Genomic DNA, 16132 nt, shown 5'->3' with positions numbered 1-16132 from the left:
CATTGTACTATTCTGTAGATATGTCTCCAAAATGCTTTTAAATTTCAGTTCATTTTTTCACACATTTTTGAATATAGTTGTTTTTGCTGCACTGCTGTAACTTTTCTTGAAACATGCCTCTTTTGTGTCCTCATCTTCTTACAGGAGGCTATTGCTTTGATCCAGCCCATCTTCTTGGGGGAGATTATTGGGTACTTTGAGAATTACAAACCAGACAACAAGAATGAGCTTCACAAGGCTCTTGGCTATGGAGCTGGGTTGTCAATCAGTGGTATCGCCCTAGTATTCTTCCAGCACATTTACTTCTTTTATGGTCAGAGAGCAGGAATGAGGATAAGGGTGGCACTGTGTCACATGATCTACAGGAAGGTAAGTAGGATACGTTTCAGTGGGTAATTTTTAAATGAGTACAGAGGCTTCTGTTATATATTTTTTAAAAAAAAGTTAAACACGAACAAGTTCTTGTTATGCTATGAAACTGTAACACATCATTCTGTTATGTAATTCTTTAAAAGGTGTTATTCATTTAACACAAAATCAGGATAAAGGGGAGATTGTTCCTAAACTTTTTTTTTTTCCCCAACATGATTTCAAACATTTGCGTGGGCTTCCTCCGGGCACTCCAGTTTCCTCCCACAGTCAAAAACATGCTTATTTATGAATGTGTTTGAGTGAGGTGGTGGTTGGAGGCACAGAATGGCAGCCAAACCTCCGTCAGTTTGCTTACCACCACCATTGTGTGAATGAATAATAATGCAGTTTGTAAGCACCTTGGGTATCTTAGCAATAGTAATAAGTGCTCTGTAAATACTAATAAGCGCTGTATAAATTCAAGTAATTGTTGTTATTGAACTTTTTTTAAACCATGTTGCAATTATTCTTGTACTGCCAAATTATCAGACAGAGGACCTCAGTTAGATATTAAATGAAATGAGACACTTACCATTGACCAGTTTGAAGTTATTTTATCATCATATTGGCAATGTTGACTTGTTCTGCACAAAATTAGTGATCTAAACTTTCAATTATCTTTATTTGTGATCTTTTTAAAAGTGAGTCTGTGTGTAAGATGAACTAATCTGTAAACGTAACAACAATAGTGTCCTGTAATCTTAATGGTCATGATGTTAGTTTGATCACACTGAAAGATGGGTTGTGCCCATCACATTTTTCTCTGGCCCTAGAGTTCACATAGAAAACACATACTGTATACCTTACTGGACTGAAGGAAATTTAAACTCTACCTGATTCTTAACCTGGTCTTGGGTCAGAGGAACTTGGTGAATCCATGAGATTGTCAACGGTGTATATGATTTGATAATTGGAGGACGAGTAGTTGTCTAAAACACGAGGCATTTTTATTTATTTATTTTTCCCCCACTGCACTTTGTTACTTTTGATGTGTATTGTGAATTTTCTTGAATGATGATTGTTTCTCCAGGCTCTGCGTCTCAGCAGTACGGGTATGGGAAAGACCACCACTGGGCAGATAGTAAACCTACTTTCCAATGACGTCCAGAAATTTGATGATGTAAGTTATATTTTAAGACATTCAGAAGAGTGAAGGCAGAGGAGTGATAATTTGGCAGCTAGGAAGACCATCAAGGATCAAGGGTGTCGATTTAAATTTCTTTTGCTTGAAGTGTTGCTCTACAAGTAAATAAGGTGATCGAAGGCAAACACGTACACATTGAAGTTTAATTTTTATCAAGGCTCAGTCAGTAGAAATGGTCTTAATTTTACCACCTCTGCTACCTGATGAAAAGATGGTCTTCTGGGTGAACAAGCACTGATTTAAATTTTGGCATTGAGCAAAATGTGCTTCAAACCTTTGCTTTGTATGTCTTTCTCTAAGGTTGTGAGATAGGAGTTCCACTGGTCTTTTTGCCTTATGATCCCTAGCATTCATTAGTAGCTACTTTAATCTGTCCTGAACATTATTGCCCCATGAGTAAATTCCTTCCCACCTCTGACCCCCTTGGGTAGCTGCATGTCCTGTGCTTCTGTAGCATTAGGTAAATGTTTTTGATTCCCTGTAGATGGAACACTCCTCAGCTGGTGCCATTACAGTTGAGTGGACTGGGACAATACAGAAAGAGTGTCTTGGCAATGCACAGATGGAAGACTCGGGTACACGTTCAGTACCTACAGTTAAATGCTGGTCTTTAGGTTGGTAATTCAGCCCCTGTAGAATTGCCGCCTTATGGCATGACAAATGTCTGACCCTCATCTGTGACTTGTCAGAATAATGATCAACCTGTCCATCTGTCTTGTCTGAATATGCTTGTCTGGGCCATAGTTCCCCACACAGCAAGATCTACAGAAACCAAACTTGATGTGCGGATTCTTAGGATAGTGATGCATTGCATACCAAAATTAGGCCAATGCTGGACATTTGGCTTTCATCACAGAAGATGGTTGTATGGATATTAGTGAATCACGTTATAATCGAGCCTGTGTTGTTACTTTGACCTTTGATCCTCTTCATAGACTAATGGTTGTGTGGATCATATTGCTTATATTGTAGGTCTGCAAGTGCTTAAAAGTCACATCTTATTGTTGTCTGGTGGGATGTGTATTAAGGAACAAAGTTGCATTTTTTTTTTTTTTTTTTTTTGCTAATTATTTATAGAAAAAAATGCAGGCAACTTTGTTTGTCTTGTATGTTTCTTAATGTTTAGGAAGCAGTTACTTTTCGTTAAGAGTGTGCTCCCTTTAGAACAGTGGTTTTCAAACTGACTTTTCAAAATATGACAAAAGATAAAAATAGAAGAATAGAAAGTTCTTTAAAAGCGCATGTTTAAAATGTTTGAAAAGGGTGTAAAATGTGTGAAAGAATACGAAGTTCCTTAAAAACACACACATACATTTAAGATGTGTAAAAGAATAAAAAGAAATGCACACAAATATTGAAATTGTGTATGTGTCTGTGTGTGTGTCGGCGGGGTGCAGCTATTCATTTGTTCTCAGAGGGGGAGGCTCACTCTGCCACACTTTGGAAACCCCTGCTTTAGAACACAGCGTTTGTGAGGATTTGTGGCATTAACCACCCTCTGTCCCAGTTTTCCCACTTTACTTGAACCATTTTGGCATACAGGTGCTTTGCTGATCAAAGAGTGTAATCTGATGACATAATTATGTTGAATGACTGTTGGACAAATTGTTTAAAAGTGTGAATGTCCTTGGTGACCTTATCTGACCCCGATGCCAGTCTACCTAATCTTATGTCCAGTTTTTATCAATTTGGACTCTACTCGGGTTATAAATTAAACATAGAAAAAACTCAGACACTATGCTTTAATTACACACCCAGAGAGGATATAAGTAAACTGTACAAATTTAAATGGAAAACAAAAATCATGAAATATTTAGGCATTAATATCACTACAAATCTAAACAAAATATATGAAGCAAATTATGGCACTATGACTAACAAAATGAAAAATGATTTAGACAGATGGGCCCCCTTAACACTTGATTTATATAACCGAATAGAAATTATAAGGATGATTGTCTTACCTCAAATGTTATTCCTTTTCCAATCCTTATCATTTGAATCCCTAGTAAACAGTTCGAGTGGGATCGAACCATCTCTAGGTTTATATGGTGGAAAAAGAAACCGAGGGTACGCTATAAATCTTTACAACTACCAAGAGTTAAAGGGGGTTTGTCACTCCCATGCTCGGGAAATTACTATAGAGCAGCACAATTGCAGTATGCGGTGTACTGGTGTGAAGAGGGGTATGATGAAAAGTGGAAGGAGCTAGAATTGAGTCAAATTGACATCCCCTTCAAGCTCTGCTGGGTGAAAAATACCTTATCACTAAACATTCAGAAAAGTTATGCACTTACACTAGAGTCCCCCTCAGCATCTGGCTCAGAGAGCTCCGTAATCCCCTTTTCGAGAGAGGAGCACGATTACTAAAATGGATTGAACACAATAGGGATTTTAGACCAGCACAGCTTGACTTTAGATTTAAAGAATGGACCAGAAAAGGCATTACCTCATACTGTGTAATCTCTTCTGGATCTGACCTTAAAGTTTCCAACAAATGCAGGAAAAATTTGATCTTGACAAGCGAGACTTTTTCAGATATTTGCAGCTCAGACATTTTAATATAAATGTTAAAACATTAGAAAACAACTATCAAGATATCGTAAACATCTTTATTGATGCCTACAAAGGTAAATCCTATAAGAAGAGGCTCTAGAATATATGCGTGCCTAGAGGCCTACAAAAAAAAACATCTACACTATACGAGGGCTGTCAATAAAGTAACGGTCCTTTTTATTTTTTTCAAAAACTATATGGATTTCATTCATATGTTTTTATGTCAGACATGCTTGAACCCTCGTGCGCATGCGTGAGTTTTTCCACGCCTGTCGGTGGGAGGAGTCGTCCAGCCCCTCGTCGGAATTCCTTTGTCTGAGAAGTTGCTGAGAGACTGGCGCGTTGTTTGATCAAAATTTTTTCTAAACCTGTGAGACACATCGAAGTGGACACGGTTCGAAAAATTAAGCTGGTTTTCAGTGAAAATTTTAACGGCTGAGAGATTTTGAGGTGATTCTGTCGCTTTAAGGACTTTTCACGGTGCGAGACGTCGCGCAGCGCTCTCAGGCGGCGTCATCAGCCTGTTCAAGCTGAAAACCTCCATTTCAGGCTCTATTGATCCAGGACGTCGTGAGAGAACAGAGAAGTTTCAGAAGAAGTCGGTTTCAGCATTTTATCCGGATATTCCACTGTTAAAGGAGATTTTTTTAATGAAAGACGTGCGGACGGGTCCGCGCGTCGGGACGCAGCCGCCGCGACGCTCCGCCACAGGAAAAACACCTTTGTTGAAAGCCTTAAGGACAAGTTGGAACATGTCCTGCCTGTTAAACAATTTCTCATATACTCACTCCACTGAAAGCCATCAAAAGCCGCCTGGATTTTACAAATGGTTATCAACACGGAGGTGTTTTTCCTGTGCCGCTGCACCGCGCCGGCTGCGTCCCGACGCGCGGATCCGTCCGCACGTCTTTCATTAAAAAAAAATCTCCTTTAACAGTGGAATATCCGGATAAAATGCTGAAACCGACTTCTTCTGAAACTTCTCTGTTCTCTCACGACGTCCTGGATCAATAGAGCCTGAAATGTGGAGGTTTTCAGCTTGAACAGGCTGATGATGCCGCCTGAGTGCTGCGCGACGTCTTGCACCGTGAAAAGTCCTTAAAGCGACAGAATCACCTCAAAATCTCTCATCAGCCGTTAAAATTTTCACTGAAAACCAGCTTAATTTTTCGAACCGTGTCCACTTCGATGTGTCTCACAGGTTTAGAAAAAATTTTGATCAAACAACGCGCCAGTCTCTCAGCAACTTCTCAGACAAAGGAATTCCGACGAGGGGCTGGACGACTCCTCCCACAAGGAGTGCTCACAGGCGAATGACGTCACCAACAGGCGTGGAAAAACTCACGCATGCGCACGAGGGTTCAAGCATGTCTGACGTAAAAACATATGAATGAAATCCATATAGTTTTTGAAAAAAATAAAAAGGACCGTTACTTTATTGACAGCCCTCGTACATTAAAAGTACATGGGAAAAGGAAGCAGAAACAATACTGACAGAAAATGATTGGCTCAGCATATGCCAAATTAATTCCACCACCAGAAGCTCAGGGCAATGGAGGGAATTCGTGTGGAAGAATATTGTTAGGTTCTTTATAACCCCCAAAAGGACATATTTTCAGACAGGCAGGGCTGAATCTGGGCATTGTTGGAGACATTGTAACAATGTAATGCTCACCATTTTCATATTTTCTGGGGTTGCCCATTGATTCACTCCTATTGGTTAAAGGTAGTCAAAGAGAAGATTAATTATTGGCCTGGAAATTCAACATAATTTTCAAACTATATTTTTATGCAATCTACCTAACGAAATTAACACTCGGGATAAGTACCTCTTGAAAATATTAGTGATAGCAGGGAAAAAATCAATAACAAGGAAATGGCTTAATGGGGACCCACCGACACTAATCGAATGGTCAGCCACCGTAGAAGAAATTTGTGAAATGGAAATGCTTACCTTTTCCCTAAGACACAATAGTAACAAGGCCCAAAAATATTGGTCAAAATGGTTAACATATGCAAAGGCGAAAGAAGTGTGAAATAATGCCCTCCCCCTCTTTTCTTTTCTTTTCTTTCCCAGTAAATCATACAGTACATTCGCACTGGTCAACTTCCTGAAATTGAGTTGATTAGTCCATGATAATATAATGGCCCCAGGGGACACCCTCCCCATTAGTCTGTACTAGATGGACCAACTTAGGTGGTCCATGTACTCAAGGTGGGTGGGATAGAGCAAATGCCCCAACTCCTTCATACTTGGAATTTTATCAAGGTTTATTGTTACCCGTTGCTATTCAAATCTGTCTATGTTCTTATTCTTTTTTGAAATGCACCATTGTCTCCCCCCCCCCCCCCCCCAAAGTTAAATTTGGATTAAAAATTAAGTTAAAAAAAAGTGTGAATCTCCGTTCGCTCTTAAAAAAAAAAAAAAAAAAAAAAAAAAAAAAAAAATCATGTTTAATGATGTTAATCCAGAGAGACACTAAATACTGTTTCACTTCAGCCTTGACTTTCATTTTAATCTGTAACTAAAACACCGCTTTGTAACTCCACAGGTCTTTAGAACATTTTGTTCGTAGTTACTTGGTTGGTATGCCAACTCATTAAAATGCCACCGCACCATGCTAGTTTGAATTAAAGACTTCAATAACTGTCAAGTGGGTATGTGTAGTGTCTTGTTGCTCTGGGTGAGCTGAATAAATGCCTTAAGGCCCCTTCACACATAGTACAAATCACGGTGGAATAGCACGTATGAGCGAACCATGAAAACATCGAGCCGACGGGCAGGCGTGAATGATCCCGCTGCGATGCTTTCGTGCATGCAGGAACACAATGTGAACAGCTGCTGTGAAAAAAAAAAAAAAATACATGCCACCCACGGGTGCAATTTCCAAAAGCTCTGATTGCCAGCCAGAAGCTTTACCACTGAGCTGCTGCCGCTGTCCTGTAAAAGGTGCGGGAAAATGCCTGTTATCAAGAAGGACATGGACATATGGGAGGGGGAGCGCAACATGTGCGATACACATGCAGACCACGTGTGTTGCTCTTTGCAAAGACATACTCGTGGGGGGAACTTAGACAAGTGACTGTGCCTTTCCTACCAAATACATGGGTTTTCCACCAAAGAATAAAGGGGAACTCATGTTTTTTCTTTTCCCGTTGTAAATGCTCCAAGCAGAGAGAAAGAAAGTGAGGAAATCCACCCGATCACTCAAACGTGCTGGATAAAGCAATCGATGCAGCAGCACTCCACACATTACCATAATAATTCAGCAAAATGCCTGGAAAAAACATATTCATCATTGTTCAGGTTTTACTTGGTCTATCAACAAAATTTAAAAAGTAGTATGTAGGTTGAAGTCTGCACTTTCAACAAACATTCAAACTGAAAGTGTGAATACGATTGGAGGGCCGCATAATTCACTGTAAAAACAAAAGTTGTCAGCTTAAAATTTCAAGGCAACAGTCTCCACTGGATTTTTGGGTTTTGAGGCCAACTCAAAATCTTAAGTTTGAACAAATAAGTTTTTGTTGAGATAACTTATTATTCATGTGTAATGTAACTTAAATTTTTGAGCTGCAGACACAAAGAATTCAGGTAAATGAAAGCTGTGCCAACTTATCTTTTGTTCAGAAAATGTACCTTTCATATGTATAACTTCAAATTTCAAGTTCTAAAAACTAAGTTGTCGTCCATTCGGCTGCTCCCACAGCTCCAGTGTTACCTGGAGAAACACGCACAGCAGCCGGTGTTCCAAAGAGGTGTCCCATCGAAGTACTAACCAGATGCTGCACTGCTTAGCTTCTGAGATCTGACGGGATCAGGCTGACACAGGAGCAGACCAGCCGCAAGTTCTACAAACTAAGAATTCTGAAAAATAGACATGCAAATGTATTATTTTTTGTTCAGAAAATGTACCTTTCATATGTATTAAGACTTCAAGTTTTGTCTTCTACATACTAACCCCCACTCTCAATTCTCTTTTGTACCCCTTCCCCTTGGCCCTACCCCTACGCCTACCCCTTTAAAGCAAGGGGTAAGGGGAAGGGGTATGCCTCTAGCCCTATGAATTGAGACACCCCTCCGCCTTAGGAAAAAAAAAAAAACTGCCCGTGTCAATCTGCCGTCTTCACTGTTTGTTAACATGGCAATTGAAATGCAACTTGTTGCAGTAGCCTGTTTGCTCTTTTTATTTTCTCACCTTTCTGCGTAAATGCAAAGAAATAGAAGTTGCAGTTCTTTAATGCATCACAATCATGTCATGTTAATTAATTTGTAATTTATAATAATAATTAGTAATTGATCATTAATACTACTAAAAATCAATAATAGTAATTATTTGATTAATCATTAATTGATTTAGTAATTAAAATTTATAATAATAATTTATTAATTTATATAGCCAAATCACAACTAATCGCCTCAAGGCGCTTCACAAACATCATTTAAAAGCAGAATAAAATGAAATAAGATTAAAACACAGTAAAAAAAAAGTTTAAAACATAAATAAGTAAAAGTAAAATAATAAAATGAATAAAAAAGACACACAATCATATAAAATACTAATGATAAAACAGGAAAATAGTTTATTTAAAATAAACACGAAATATATCAGTCTGTGTGCAATGAATGTATACATTATACAAGTTTCACTTTTTGAATGGAATTACTGAAATAAATCAACTTTTTCTTGATATTCTAATTATATGATCAGCACCTGTATGTATGTTATGGGCTGCATCTAGTTCTGTTAACCTTATATTTCTTTTTCAAATTCTCCCATTTTTTGCATCCAGCCCTTTTTCCTTCAGAAATTTCCTTGACAAATAATGTCAGTCTATTAGGACGTCAGGTTATGTGTTACACATATACATGTGTGTATATATTTTCCAACTTATTCCCATTAATGAAACTTCTCATTTTCTGCCTGAAAGCTTATTAGGAGACGAGTGTGGCCAGGGCCCCCTGTTTGCTTACAAAATATACACACGTTACAGACCTTGAAATCCAACAGCAGGGATTGATATTATCCAAAGATTTATGAACATACAAATTAACGTGCTTACACTTTATCATGATTTTCTCCGTTGTGAGATATAAAAGTGTCTTATCGTAGTGTTCGTGTGTATATGGTGTGGGTGTGAATCTGATGGTTGGCTCTCACTGCGGTATTGTATCACTTCCCTTTCCGGAGCACAGCGGTGTTTTGCTGTATCTATTAGCTGTTTAATCTGCGTAGTTAGATTGATCTAGATAACGATTTGTTTCACAGTGTAATCTTCACGTGCCTTAACTAAAGCACTCCCTCTGCTGAATCACCTCTAAATTATTTACACATTATTCACTTTGTGTGTTTTTAGGAATCCGCTAGCTTAGTGCAGCTACTAGCTCTTAGCCGGTTTAGCATGGCGGCTTCTCCTGTCTCTCCTGCACTTTTCTGCTCTGGGTGTGAAATGTTTAGTTATTCCTCGGCCTCCTTTAGCAGTAATGGTACTTGTAATAAGTGTAGCTTATTTGTAGCTTTGGAGGCCAGGCTGGGCGAATTGGAGACTCGGCTCCGCACCTTGGAAAATCCTACAGCTAGCCAGGCCCCTGTAGTCGGTGCGGACCAAGGTAGCTTAGCCGCTTTTAGCTGCCCCCCAGCGGATCCCGAGCAGCCGGGAAAGCAGGCCAGCTGGGTGACTGAGGAGGAAGCGTAGTCCTATACACAAGCCCCCTGTACACCACCAACCTGTTCACATTTCTTTTTTTTTTTTAATTCTTTATTTCTTGCTTTTTAACATAACATCACTGATGATGCATTACAAACACACACACACTATGTGAGGTTACAAGCATGTGAATACATATTTTAAACTTTCACATCAGTGGAGAGCAAAACAAAAAAACAATAATATAAATAAAAATAAAAATAGAACACAGAACTGTCGGGGGTGACCATTAAACAAAATAGCTGTTATCTACATGTCATATATTAAAGCCCTATGTTGGGCCTCTGAATGGTTATATATTGAACCCATTTTTCCCAACAAGAAACAAACAAATCAGTTTTTGGTTTACTACAGCTGTTAGTCTTTCCAGTCTGTAAATGTCCAGTGTCACATCCATCCAGGTTGACAAAGTTGGTTTCTTCTGCTACAGCCAGTTTTTAGTCACTGCCTTCTTACCAGCCGCTAATAAAATAATAAACAAGCGTTTGTCCATTTTTTTTCCAGTCTTGTAAATGTGGTAAACATCCAGAGTAAACCGTTTTGAAATCAAATTGAAGGGGATAATTAAAGATGTCTCGTAGGGCTACATGTACGTCCATCCAATATTGTTTAATGAGAGGACAATCCCACATAATGTGAAAATGGTTTGCACGCTGGTTTCCACATTTTCTCCAACAGTCCGGAGGGGTCCCATCATAATGCGTTTTCATGGAGTTTTGTAGTGTTTCAAATTCAACAAAAATATCACTCTTAAAGAATTTGAATATTACTGTTAGTCCTTTTGATGTCCCTGTCTTAAAACGTGAATCATTTTTGTTTGGATGAAAGTCAGAATCGTAGGCGTACCACTTAAAACCCACAATGTCTTTGTCCAATTAAAATTCCATCACCACAGTTTTCCAAACCTCAAGAGTATATTCTACCCATGGGATATTAGCCTCATCTATATATTTTTGAATATTATCAGCCAGAATAGATTGTATTGGAAAAGGAAATATACTTTCCTCAATGTCCTTCCACTGTGCTGTATATGAATTGTCACACCAGTTCATCACTGCTTTAATCTGAGCTGCCTGATAATATTCCCTCATAGATGGTAGGCCCCACCCCCCCTTTTCCTTGGCCAGTTGTAAAGTTTTAAAACACACTATAGGTTTTTTGCCTTGCCATAAATACTTTGATATAATTTTATCCCATTCTATAAATTTGCTTTGTTCAATCTCTATTGGTAATGTCTGGAATAAATAGAGAAGTCTAGGCAAGATATTCATTTTTATGGAGTCAATTCTAGAACTTAAAGAAAAGTAAGGTATTATTTTCCATCTATTTATATCTTCAATTATTCTTTTACTTAAGGGTATATAATTATAGTCAAAGAGTTTTGTGTAGTCTTTTGGTATGTCAATACCTAAATATTTGAGTGATTTGGCTTGCCATATCATTGGATACTTGATTAATACTTCATTTGGGGGGTTGTAATTATATGTTAGTACTTGAGTTTTAGTCATGTTGACCTTATATCCTGAAAGTCTACCATACTGTTCAAATAACTGCATCAATTTTGATAGTCTGTTGGCTGATCTAAATATATCAATATATCATCTGCGTAACAGGCTAGTTTATGTTCTCGGCCTTTAATAGTAATTCCCTTGATATCCCCAGTTTGTCTTATAGACTGCGCTAGCGGTTCCAGATATAGGGAGAACAATAAAGGGGACCATGCACAGCCCTGTCTCGTTCCGCGTTGTAATATAAATCTATTTGATAAGCTTCCATTAACCTTTATTCTCGCAGTAGGTTTGTGGTATATTGCTTTTATAGTCCCAATGATTACATCATGGAAGCCAAATTTAATTAATGTTTTGTAAAGAAAATCCCAGTTAACGGAGTCGAATGCCTTTTCAGCATCCACACTCATAAGTACTGCATTAGTTTTATTTTTTTGTATATGATTTATAATGTGAAGAGTTCAACAAATATTATCTTGGGTCTGACGTTGCCTAATAAAGCCTGTTTGGTCATTATGTATTAACATGGGTAAAAATTCTTCCAAGCGTCTGGCCATAATACAGGTGAAGAGCTTATAGTCTAAATTCAAAACAGATATAGGTCTGAATGAACCACAGTCAGTTTTATCTTTACCCTCTTTTGGTATAGCAGATATTATTGCTTCTTTCCAACTAGGTGGGGTTTGTGCTTTTTTAAGGACCCAATTAAATGTAACTAGCAATATAGGAATCAGTTCACTTTTAAATTCTTTGTACCATTCCACCGTATATCCATCTGAACCTGATGATTTATTTATTTGTAGTCTGCTAATGGCTTTTTTAAGTTCAGTTTCAGTGATTTCCGCTATCGTCTTTTCGCTCTGGGCCGCGCTTAGAGCTGGTAAATTCAGTGAATCAAGAAAAATGTCATTTTCATTTCCTCTTGGGACTTTAGAGTATAATTTCTTATAGAACTCCTCAAAGGCATCGTGAATTTCCTGTAACTTATTTTTTATCTGTCCCGTTTGAGGGTGTCTAATTTTAGTTATTGTATTTTCAGCTATTTTCTTTTTAAGTTTCCATGCTAAGATTTTCATAGATTTTGACCCACTTTCATAATACGTTTGTTTCAAAAACATTAATTTTCTCTTTATTTCTTGTGTTTCCAATTCATTAACCTGTTCCCTAATTTTTTTTAATTTCTTCCAAAGATTTTTGTGAGTATTTAAATTTATGTTCACTTTCCAGTTGCTTCAACCTGTTTTGTAAGTCCCCCATTTTTTGGATACGTTTTTTCTTTTTATAAGACGCTATTTCTATAACCTTACCTCTAAGCACGGTCTTCATTGTGTCCCAGAGTGTAGGAGGAGATACCTCCCCATTGTCATTAATCTCTAAGAACTCTTGGAGGTCCTTTTTTATTTGTTCCTTAATGTTATCATCTTTTAGTAGACTTGAATTTAATTTCCAAGTGGTTATTTTGGGTTGCAGATTTAGATCAACCAACAAATATACAGGGGCATGGTCACTTACATCTATTGTCCCAATTTCACATGTCTGAATCTTATCCTTGTCTTTCCCGAAAGTTATGAAATAATCTATCCTTGTGTAGAGGTGGTGGGGTGGAGAGTAATGGGTATAGTCTCTTCTTGTAGGGAATAAATTTCTCCATATATCAATCAACCCAACCTCATTAAAAAGCATATTAACTTTTTTATGTAGAGTATTAGAGTCCGAATTCTTCAATTATGAACTATCTAATTCTGGTTTTAAACGTATATTTAAATCTCCTCCACTTATTAATAAACCTCGGGTTTCAGTAACCATTAAATTAATAATTTTCTGGAAAAAACTAAAATCACTTCCTGGGGGTACATATATTCATCAGAGTAACTAAATTCCCATCAATACTCCCCCGTACCAATATGTATCTTCCATCCTTGTCCTTTATCACTTCTGTTTTCTCAAAGTTAAGTTTGTTTGAAATGAGGATAGCAACTCCTCTTTTACGTCCTGATTTATATGAGGAGAAAAAAAGTTCTGTGAACCCCATTCGTCTTAACTTCTCATGTTCACTTTTGTTTAAATGAGTCTCTTGAAGATACACGATATGAACTCTTTTTTTCATTTTAGTCAGTATTCTACTATGCTTGATTGGATTTGTTAAACCGTTTACATTAAAAGAAATAACTTTTACCTTAACGTTAGCCATATAAAATATTTGTCTTACTCAAATCTAACAGCAGTGGTAAAAAGTAACTTAGGTCAACACCCCGACTGAACAACAGTATAACAGAACTTAACAACAAAAACAAAAACAGAGTGATTCCAAGGTTGGGGTCTCTTCTAACCAAGGACCCTGTAATATGGTGGAAAAGTGTCAAAACGTAGGGGAAAGCCTCTCTGGAATGAGTAGAGGGCCCTTATGGCTTGGTTCTCTATCCGACAAACAATTTCTCCCTCTTAATTGTCTTTACTCATAAATTTGGAATTAGGACACAATAAAATGTTTTTCTTATCCTTCCTAAAAATTGTGCACGTTAATCTCACGCCTCTTCTGGGTTTGGGGGGCTTTGCCGTCTGTAGACCTGAAGTTTTTCTCTAATGCCTTTCTCCCGTTCATCTGCCATCCCCCGCTTTGTCCCCACCGCTTTCCGCGCTGATTTGGAAAGCTGCTCCGCCAGGCTCTCTTTGGGGGTTATCAGGGTGACTGACAGCCCTATGGTGTTCATGTCTGTAGTTGCTTCCTTTGCTGTTTCATAAAGCCGGGTCCCATCTTCATAGAATACACGCAGTTTGGCAGGGTATGGCGTCTGAAACCTGATATTCTGTTGTTTCAACACTCGTTTAGCTTCAGCGTAGTCTCTGTTTTTTTTAATATAGCCGCGGGGGAATCTTGATCAAAGTATATTTGTCTCCCATCCAGAAAGACCTTTTTCAAAGCCCATGCTTTGCGCAGAACTTCCTCTTTAGTTGTATAGCGTGAGAATTTAATCACTATCGATCATGGATTATCCTGTACATTTCCGGATGTGTTCCAAGCTAGAGCTTGATGTGCTCTCTCAATGTCGAGGTTTGTGCCTTGGGGAATGCCTAGAGAGTCATGAAGAAGTTTCTTAATAAAAGTAATCATTGACGTTCCCTCTGCACCTTCTGGAACATTATAAATTCAGCCATCGCGATCTTGCTTCCTGGTCCAGTAGCTTACTTTCTTGTTGGTTCATAACTTCGATCATTTTACACAACACTTGCTCTATATTCTGAACCCGATCTTCAGCCTTGCTAATTCTAGCTTCTGCTTCAAGTATGTTATTATTTGTTGTAGTCAGCTCTGACCTGATATCATTCAGTTGTTGGTTTGTTTCTGCCCGAAAGTCCCGTATTTCTTGTAGCACCGTAGCTAAACTTGCCTCCCGGACTGTGCTAGCATTAGCTTCAGCCCCATCCGCATGTTGCGTCGCCAGGCTTTCTTCATTTGCCCGTCCTTCGTTTAATGACTTCTGTTTTGTGTCCTTTTTCCCCATCGTTACTCCGACTTAAGCTCGTTTTATTTATGGTAGAAATGCTTCAAATTGAGCTATTTGCGGAGTATTTATTATGTTTTCGGAGGGAGCTCCTAACTTAGGCTACCATTCGGAATGATGACGTTACCTGAACCAACCCGTTCACATTTCTAACCGTTTTTCCCCACTCGGCGACACACCCGCTGAGGAACAAACTCTGGTTATTGGCGACTCTGTTTTGAGAAATGTGAAGTTAGCGACACCAGCAACCATAGTCAGTTGTCTTCCGGGGGCCAGAGCAGGCGACATTGAAGGAAATTTGAAACTGCTGGCTAAGGCTAAGCATAAATTCGGTAAGATTGTAATCCACGTCGGCAGTAATGACACCCGGTTACGCCAATCGGAGGTCACTAAAATTAACATTAAATCAGTGTGTAACTTTGCAAAAACAATGTCGGACTCTGTAGTTTTCTCTGGGCCCCTCCCCAATTGGACCGGGAGTGACATGTTTAGCCGCATGTTCTCCTTGAATTGCTGGCTGTCTGAGTGGTGTCCAAAAAATGAGGTGGGCTTCATAGATAATTGGCAAAGCTTCTGGGGAAAACCTGGTCTTGTTAGGAGAGACGGCATCCATCCCACTTTGGATGGAGAAGCTCTCATTTCTAGAAATCTGGCCAATTTTATTAAACCCTCCAAACCGTGACTATCCAGGGTTGGGACCAGGAAGCAGAGTTATAGTCTTACACACCTCTCTGCAGCTCCTCTCCCCCTGCCATCCCCCCAATACCCCATCCCCGTAGAGACGGTGCTTGCTCCCAGACCACCAACAACCAGTAAAAATCTATTTAAGCATAAAAATTCAAAAAGAAAAAATAATATAGCACCTTCAACTGCACCACAGACTAAAACAGTTAAATGTGGTCTATTAAACATTAGGTGTCTCTCTTCTAAGTCCCTGTTAGTAAATGATAAAATAATTGATCAACATATTGATTTATTCTGCCTTACAGAAACCTGTTTACAGCAGGATAAATATGTTAGGTTAAATGAGTCAACACCCCCGAGTCACACTAACTATCAGAATGCTCGTAGCACAGGCCGAGGGGGAGGATTAGCAGCAATCTTCCACTCCAGCTTATTAATTAATCAAAAACCCAGACAGAGCTTTAATTCATTTGAAAGCTTGACTCTTAGTCTTGCGCATCCAAATTGGAAGTCCCAAAAACCAGTTTTATTTGTTGTTATCTATCGTCCGCCTTGTCGTTACTGTGAGTTTCTCTGTGAATTTTCAGGCCTTTTGTCTGACTTGGTGCTTAGCTCAG

General features: G+C 38.6%; 1 protein-coding gene across 3 annotated transcripts in view; it reads left to right on the top strand.

Annotated features, from left to right (window-relative positions):
- The window catches only part of LOC117515689 (multidrug resistance-associated protein 4-like), a 216465-nt gene that overhangs the window by 34104 nt on the left and 166229 nt on the right, over positions 1-16132 (top strand). For all 3 annotated transcript variants that reach the window (XM_034176378.1, XM_034176386.1, XM_034176371.1), the window contains exons 4-5: positions 145-369; positions 1442-1531. In XM_034176378.1, the coding sequence (XP_034032269.1) occupies positions 145-369; positions 1442-1531 (315 nt within the window). The remainder of the gene's footprint in view (positions 1-144; positions 370-1441; positions 1532-16132) is intronic.

This window comes from Thalassophryne amazonica, chromosome 1, assembly GCF_902500255.1.
Source record: "Thalassophryne amazonica chromosome 1, fThaAma1.1, whole genome shotgun sequence".
NCBI classification, from domain to species: domain Eukaryota; kingdom Metazoa; phylum Chordata; class Actinopteri; order Batrachoidiformes; family Batrachoididae; genus Thalassophryne; species Thalassophryne amazonica.
The sequence above is the reverse complement of the archived record's forward strand: the minus strand, read 5'-3'. Positions and strand labels throughout refer to the sequence as shown.